At 32.5% G+C, this 8285-nt stretch overlaps 2 protein-coding genes across 2 annotated transcripts in view; both read right to left on the reverse strand.

Annotated features, from left to right (window-relative positions):
* LOC108770617 (uncharacterized protein DDB_G0287625) overlaps nucleotides 1–1944 on the reverse strand; it is a 2559-nt gene extending 615 nt beyond the window's left edge. Inside the window, exons 1-3 of the mRNA XM_018522297.1 lie at nucleotides 1031–1944; nucleotides 743–962; nucleotides 412–584 (exon numbers count right to left, since the gene is read on the reverse strand). Coding sequence (XP_018377799.1) covers nucleotides 412–584; nucleotides 743–962; nucleotides 1031–1781 — 1144 coding nt within the window. The 5' untranslated portion in view covers nucleotides 1782–1944. The remainder of the gene's footprint in view (nucleotides 1–411; nucleotides 585–742; nucleotides 963–1030) is intronic.
* A 578-nt stretch (nucleotides 1945–2522) lies between these two features.
* The window catches only part of LOC108770616 (DNA topoisomerase 3-alpha), a 7004-nt gene continuing 1241 nt past the window's right edge, over nucleotides 2523–8285 (reverse strand). The window contains exons 2-11 of the mRNA XM_018522296.1: nucleotides 6973–7319; nucleotides 6618–6736; nucleotides 6186–6532; nucleotides 5832–6120; nucleotides 5125–5623; nucleotides 4425–4767; nucleotides 3713–4334; nucleotides 3411–3642; nucleotides 2865–3118; nucleotides 2523–2708 (exon numbers count right to left, since the gene is read on the reverse strand). Of these exons, the coding sequence (XP_018377798.1) occupies nucleotides 2668–2708; nucleotides 2865–3118; nucleotides 3411–3642; nucleotides 3713–4334; nucleotides 4425–4767; nucleotides 5125–5623; nucleotides 5832–6120; nucleotides 6186–6532; nucleotides 6618–6736; nucleotides 6973–7319 (3093 nt within the window). The 3' untranslated portion in view covers nucleotides 2523–2667. The remainder of the gene's footprint in view (nucleotides 2709–2864; nucleotides 3119–3410; nucleotides 3643–3712; nucleotides 4335–4424; nucleotides 4768–5124; nucleotides 5624–5831; nucleotides 6121–6185; nucleotides 6533–6617; nucleotides 6737–6972; nucleotides 7320–8285) is intronic.

Genomic DNA, 8285 nt, shown 5'->3' on the forward strand with positions numbered 1-8285 from the left:
GACTACATGTCAATTTCAATCGAAACCGAAACCAAAATTAAAAAACAGGAATCCTATAAAGACTATATGTATATATGACATGCCGTTATATTATATTATATACTTTTTTTTTTATAAATATCATAATTTATTGAAATAATAATTAAATTTCGGCCGAAATAAAAAAACCGAAATTTCGGTTGTGTCAATTTTGGCCAAAGAATATAAGTACTTTTTCTTCATAAACATCATAATTTAATTATTGAAACATAACGCATATTAAAATTAATATTTATGAATAAGAGCTATATGGTTTCAGTCGAAACTGACACGTAATGAATGTTCGTTTTTAATTTCGGTAAAAGTTTCGGTCGGACTCTAGAGAAAAGAAAAGATAATAAAAAGATGAATTCTTTAAACTTTCTTCTTTACCTTCTATTCCGCAAATTCCGCATTTTCTCCTGCCCCTGATAAGTTTGGGCTTTTTAGCGTTTTCAGGAACTCCGTTATCATTCTTATCTGCCCACTTGAAAAAATTACAAATGGAATTTGGACATCTATAAAATAGTCGTCCCTTTTTAGGGCCATCTCTGTAAACCTCCATCCTAAAAAAACTCGCAAAATTATTTTTGTATTAGATACATAATGAAGCTGCTAATTGGTGACATTAAGATTTCATATAATTAATTAATTAATTATTGACGTCATGTGTTGTTAATCGTAAAAAGTTTTGTCGTTCTTTCCGATCGGAGATTTTACTCACTTTCGAGCGGACTGATTACAGTTACACATAACATTCGTGGATGGGTTGTCCCAATTGTCCTTAGAAGTGCTAGGGCGAGAAAAGTTACTATCGTTGTTTTTATCAGGGCTTGATACCATTGAACGTTTCTTCCCTGCATTACCTTGAAATTTTGCACTATCCTCATTTGCCCATTTCAAAAAGTTGCAAACGTTTTCACTGCATTTGTAAAATAGACGTCCTGGAATTACAAATATTATTCAAAGTAACTTACGTGACAAATTATATTTATATACGATTGCCACTTACCCTTATTTGGTCCAAATTTTCCAACTATTTGAACAGCAGGCTTTTTACAATTACACATAATGTTAGCATTGTGAGAATTACTGGACGCAAATTGATCTGATTTGTTCATAAAATTTTTGAAATCACCGAAATTAATCGAGGGAGTATGATTTTTTCTATTCTCTGATACTGTATTGCCACTGGCAGTATTTGGCCTATTTAATTCATTTAACTGAAAAATGTTCGAATTCTGATTTTGCGCACGTCTTTCCGATGAAGTGCTAGGAGTTTCTATCAAGTCAAAATTGTTGTTATTTCGACCAAAGTCTGTATTAATAGAAGTAGCTGTATTTTGCAATTGGGATGTACTTGGAGTACTAGTGGGGATCAATGCGACCCTCGTATTATTTTTTTTTCTCTTTTCTTGCTTTACACTTTTCTCACCTCTCTCGAATTTATCAAGCAACTCTTTCATCATCTCAATTCTGTTATCCCATACACATTCCACCTCTTCTCTTTCACTATCCGTCTCCGTTCTTTCTAATTGTCTTATTTCGTCTTTAATCTTCTTATATTCTTCGCATATTACTTCTAATTTCTTTATTCTTTCTTTTAATTTATTTTTTTCCTCTGTCCAATCTTTTTCCCTACATCTCATTTCGTCTTTTAATTTCTCCATCTCTATCTTTATTTCCCGTTGTACATTTTCAAAAGCGTTCATCAAGTCACATATTATTTCTTCCACCCCGTTATATTGCTCTTTCACATCCATCCTCCTTTCTTTTTCTTCTTTGTTAATGGCTTTCGCGAAATATTTCTTAAATGTGAATACAAGAATCGATTTCGTCAGAAACTTTCAAATATTTTAGATCCTTGCAATATACTTGCAATGATGACTCGTTTGATGCAACTGCATTCCTATTATCTTATCAACCGGGTGCGGTCGAGAAATTTGTCCTTCGCTGCAATAGATATTAAATTGGCCAATCAGCGATACATGTGTGCAACATGCGATGTGTGCAATCGGAGCCCTCCCTGTCAAAATCAAGATCATTGGAGATGTTCCTTTCATCTTCATTTTTACATAAAAATAAATTTTTAGTGCAAAAACAAAAATAAGAGGAACAACTTCCAATCAATAATAATTTGTTAAAATTAAAGTTTGATATACTTTTAGATACAATAATTTTTTATGTTACGCCTTTCAAAAAATTAGAAAATTAATCTTTGAGAAACAAAAAGTATATATTTTGAAAAAATTTATCAAGATTATAACAGAACTAATAGAAACATATAACGGTAATCATTAATAATGATGTTAATTTTTTATAATTAACGCAACAATCGCACTTCACTCACAGAAAGAAGAATTAAAGAGAATGAAAAACAATTTTTCTTATAATAAAGGAATTGTCATTTAATTTATTAAATATTATTATTTGCGCAGCTTAGTAGGATATGAACAAAAACTATAAAACAACACTAAATGATTATCAAACTACTTCCCATCTTAACACTTGTAAAAGTTATAAAGTAGTAGTTAAGTCTTAGAAATAAAGCTGTATTTGACACTGCTTCATTCTAATTAAGTTTTTTACAATTACAATCGTTATAAACTGTACATTATTTACAACACTGTATTGAAAAAAATTCATTCGTCAGTCCATCGCATTATTCGGACATTTCTTCCTCGTATGACCTGTAAAAAAGTACAAAATGAAAAATATATAATATAAAAATATATAATTTAGATACGATAACAGATATAATTGAGAACATAAAATCTATTTTTAATATAGTTAAGAGAAAGACAGAAAAAGAGAAAATATCATTAAAAAAATTCTTTAAATATTACCTTCCAATCCGCAATTTCCACACTTTCTTTTGCCCCCGGTGAGTTTGGGTCTTTTGGGAGCATTGCCTCTTTGTGAAAATTTGCTACGTGCTTTATTTCCTATTCCTCTTGCAGTGGAATTGCTCCAGTCCATGTGACTATCATTGGTGTCATCTTCATCTGCCCATTTGAAAAAATTACAAGTGGAGTTTACACCCTTAGGACATCCATAAAAATGTCGTCCCTTATTAGGACCATCTTTGTGAACCATTAGCCTACAGAAACACGAAAATATTTTGACATATATTATATTAAAGACATAAGACCTGCTCTTTTTAGCTGAACTTCTTGCACGGTTCATCTTTTCTCACTTTCTCTCCAATATGGAGAAAAGAAAGAAAGATGAACCATGCAAGAACTTTAGCTAAAAAGAACAGATCTATAGTGAAGCTGTTAATGGACAATACTAATTATGATTTCATCACTCATTAATTAATTATTAATTGATATTAATATATGGCCAACAGAGAAAATTTATCGCTCTTTCTGGTTGGAGATTTTACTTACTTTCGAGCGGGCTGATTACAATTACACATAACATCATTCGTAGACGGATTTCCCCAATCGTTATTAGAAGTGCCAGCACCAGAAAAGTGACCAGCACTATCATTGTTTCTATTCCAGCTAGATCCCCAAGTGGAATGTTCGTTCTCTGTGTTTGACTCGGCGCTATCAGATCCCCACAAAAAAAAATTACAACCACTTCCCTGCGGTTTAGCGCATTTGTAAAATAAACGTCCTGAAATTGCAAATGTTATTCAAAGCGACTTACGTGATAAATCATAAACTTATATGCGATCGCCACTCACCTTTATTTGGTCCATCTTTTCTAACTGTTAATTGGATCGCAGTCTCATGACAGTGACATATAATCTCAGCATTATTGTCTGTATTACCCCATATATCTTTTACATTGTTCGTATTGCGAGAATTTCTGAACGTGGATTGACTTGCTCTATTCTCTGGATTGTTGAAATCTCTTGTATTAATCCAAGAAAAATGATTTTCTCTATTGTCCGATATTGTACTTCTATTGACAGTATTTGATCTATTCGAGCTATTCGGCTGAGAAATATTAGAATTCTGGTTTTGTGTGTTTGGTCTGTCGGATGATATGGCAGAAGTTCCGATCAAGCCAACATTGTTGTTATTTCGTACAAATCCTGTACTATTAGAAACTGGTTGGATACTTCGCGATTGAAATGTATTTGAAGTAGATTGAGATGTACTTGAGGTGGAGTTCAATGTATCTCTCGTATTATTGTGAACAGTATAATTCGTTCTTCCAGTTTGTTTAATGCAATCTTCTTTAATGTTTAACATTTCGTTAAACACAGTATCACAACCTATACAAGTTGTGTGAGAAGTACCGTACATGGGTATCATATTTCTGACTAATTTGAATTTTAATTTGTGTATATTTTCTGTACACTGAAAATATTAATCGTACACAAATTTAATAACTTACGAAAACACATATACGTATGTGAAATAAACAGCACGCAAAGATGTTATATTTACCCGATTGCATGTTTCGTTTAAAACTTCCACATCCTCTACAGCTTCTGGAAACCAGATCACGTTGGTACATTCTGGATATCCCATACAGGTGATATATTTTCCTCTGCCTTGTCGTCTCTGTTTTAAAACCATGTCAGAGCCGCATTTTGGACATTTAAATATACTAGTAACCACTGGAGTATTAAGCTGTATTTGTTCGGTTTGAAGAGGTCTCTCGTCGAGATAGTGTGCTAAAGAGTCGTCTATCAAATTGGCGCGTTCTATAGCCACTTGGAACACTTCGCGATATTTATTAATTTGATTTTGTAATACTTCATTTGGGTTTTTTTTATTCTCGCATATCCTATAATAATAAAATATAATAAAAACAGATTTATACTCATATAGAATAATAGTGAATTCGATTGAATGCACTAGTACGCACTCGTGCATATTAAAACCGTTGTGTACTAATTTATATAAAGTGAAATGCAAATGTTTTAAAAAATCGCATAGAAATAGGTTAAACTTTAATCCATTTCTATATTTCAAACAATTATAAGTGGAAATTAAATTGATAAAAATAGATCTAAAAAAATAGAAAGAATTTATATTAAACAACTTTACATCAATTTATTAAGACATTAATTAATGTGTACTAGTGTGCGTCTAATCGAATTGGTTATAAGAGACTGTCTAATGATACATTAAGTTAGCTTACAGTTGTAAATCTTTTTCTAAATCCGCACGCAAATGCGGCTTGGACATTTGAAAGCCCATATTATCGTAACCCATGACCAAACCAATTCCCAATTTGCCTGGCATAAAATGTTGAGTATCTGTTAAGCCTACATATTGCCTGGATTTGATGGTATCAATATGGTCAGCATGAGTAGCATCCGTACCGATGCCGTGTTTGTCCATTAGTGCGATCAACTCAGCTTCGGTTAATAAATTTGGTGCTGAAGTTTTCTCTTCCATCATATCAATACTAGTTGGTCGAAAAACTTGCCGCTGCTCGTAAGAGTGAATCTGCTTGTTATTCCATGTTTCGTATATGTACACATCGAGATAATTCTTTGCTATGATTTCAAGACCGTTAGCCTTGAATTTCTCTCCCGCTATATCAATTTCCACCAGTGTTTCTCGGCCCTCCGCATTCTTTGACAGACAAGCCAGAAAATGTCGAACCACAAATTCATAGACCTTTGCTTCGTTTCCTATTGATAAATTGCAACTGACTAACGCAGTCGAGTTAACAATATAAATAACCCTTACAGAAATTTAATACCGAAAGGTGATTAGTTATTTTGAATATTAAAAGTATTATTTATCAATGTTTTTATTCAAAATGAGTAATTCCCAGTATTAAAATTGGCCAACAGATATTAGATTTCTATAAGGGAAGAATAAATACTATAAACGGACCATATAAATTGTCGGTATATTTTATGGGATGAATAGGAGGATGCGCTTGATCGCTTTTCTTTCCTTGTCTGGGAGTTATTCCAGATTCTAGTAAATTTTGCGCAAAGTTACCCCATTCCTGATTGTTTACTTGCTGCTCTACTAAAGATCTTAGATTCAATTCCTTCGGAAATATATTCGTTTCCGTACGTGGGTAGCTAATGAAACCTTGAGTGTATAATCTCTCCGCTATCCTCATTGTCTCTTTCGCGTTTATGCGTAACTTACGGGAGCCTTGCTTTTCCAATTCCTAAATTGACAATTTTTTAAAATAGAATATTAAATATCTCGCAATATCTTAATTTAATTACTTACAATAGTATCCAGGGGTAGAGGTCTCCATTTGCTTTTTGGTTTGCATGTTACTTTTTCCACTGTAGCTTCCGGCTGTTCCAAGCACATGTCCAGAAATATTTGGCAAGGAATTTTTTCAAATAATCTTACCCTGGCCCATCTGAATTCTACAGATATCCCCTCGCGATCGTCCATCACTTTTAGTTTCCAATATGGTTCAGACTTGAAGCGATCGATGGCAAGAAACCTTTCGACTACAAATCCAAGCGTTGGAAACTGGCAGCTTCCGTAACTAATGAGCAGATCTCCAAGAGTGTTGGGAAACACTTTCTGTAATCTTAAGGTCTGAAACCTCGTAAACGCGGCACCTGTCAATATGTTTGTCAATTAGAAGTTTATAACAAAAGTTACAGATCAATCATTCTAATTAATGACGTTTAATGAAAGTAGTACCTATTCGTAAATCTAATTCACTTCTTACATCTACGGCATCGCTCATCGCCTTATCTGGCTGTGCCAAATTTTGCAGAGCTCTTTCAACGGACGGTCTCGTAATTTCTGAGAATTTTGCTCTAAAACATTAAAAGGACATATATTACAAATCTTGTTGTAAATGTGTAACACAAAAAATGGCTGCGTTCAGCAAAGAAAATTAATTAGTGAGTGAGAGCTCAGTGATTCTTTAATGATTGGTTCTTGTCTTTAGTTATTCGCTGGATCTAAAGGTAGGAACCAATCATATTAAAGAATCATTGAGCGTTACTAATCGGTTTTCTCTACTAAACACAACCAAAGTGTCATCAATTACCTATATACACGGATATTAGACTTGACTGCTTGACAGACTTGAATAATCTCAAAACCTATGTTCTCTCCTTCTCTGTCACAATCTGTCCAAATAATCAATGCATTGCAGAATCGTGCTTCTCGCTCCAAGGTTCTCTTAATATTTTCATAATTCTCTTCCATGCATCGCTTAGATACTGGAGCATCGAATAAGCTTAATGGATGACAGCTGTGCCATTTACGATAGGCGTTTGTAAAATCATAGCCTAATAAATGGCCAGACACAGATGTCATCAGCATTTGACAGTTTTGGCCCCATAATTGCACGTTAAATTCGAAGATCTTATTGTACTTGGAGAAACCTTCCCTCTACAAAAAACAGAATCATTAGTATCTGTTTTTATCAAAGTAAATTAATTTTAATTTCAATTTAATTTACTTTTTATCTTTCTTTTTTGTAGTTGTAAGAAAAAGATATAAAAAATAAATTAAACCAAGATTAAAATTAATCTATATTAATAATGGACATAAAAAATATATTTCTACAGCTCCTTTGGTTTATAAATAATAAATAATAATATTAAATGTAAATAAAGAGATTGTACATCGAATAACATATATATAAATAGAGTATAAAAATTAATTGCAGACAAAGTAAGACAGTAGTCAAATGTTGATTTGATTCCTAACTTGAGTAATATATTCAACATAACAAAATTATTAAATAAATCAATGTAAACAATAAGCAGAAGATATATTAAAATATTTGCGATATAAATAATAAATATATAATAATTAAAAAATGTGTGAAAAGTTAGACTAGGTTTATCCAATTTGAGCTCTGGAGTCAAAATACAAAGCCATTAATACAAAAAAATCAATATGGGTAAGATTTTAGGGACTGTAAAGTTTATTGATACTTGTCTGAAATCAAAGCTTAGCAATACTTTACAGTCTATGAAATCTTACCATTTGTTATTTTTCAAAGAATTCTGAACTAGTTCTGGACTAGTGCAATATGTTAGAGTGAAACAATCTGTACCTGCCTCACTCTAACTTACTGCATTAATGTATACAGTTCAGAACTTGATGTGGAAAAAGAACAGGCCTTTATTCACATTGAATTTTTTTGCGTTGATGGCTTTACATTTTGGCTCCGGAGCTCAAATTGGACAGACCTGAATAAGACAGAAAAAAATAATACAATACAAATGTTACATTATGATATAATCAGGGAATGGAAAGTTACTTTTTAAAAGTAACAAGTTACAGTTACTCGTTACCGAGTAGGAAAAGTAACAAGTTACCGTTACTAGTTACCGATTTTTAAAAGTA

The sequence above is a fragment of the Trachymyrmex cornetzi genome, unplaced genomic scaffold, assembly GCF_001594075.2.
Source record: "Trachymyrmex cornetzi isolate Tcor2-1 unplaced genomic scaffold, Tcor1.1 scaffold129, whole genome shotgun sequence".
Taxonomy (NCBI): Eukaryota; Metazoa; Arthropoda; class Insecta; order Hymenoptera; family Formicidae; genus Trachymyrmex; species Trachymyrmex cornetzi.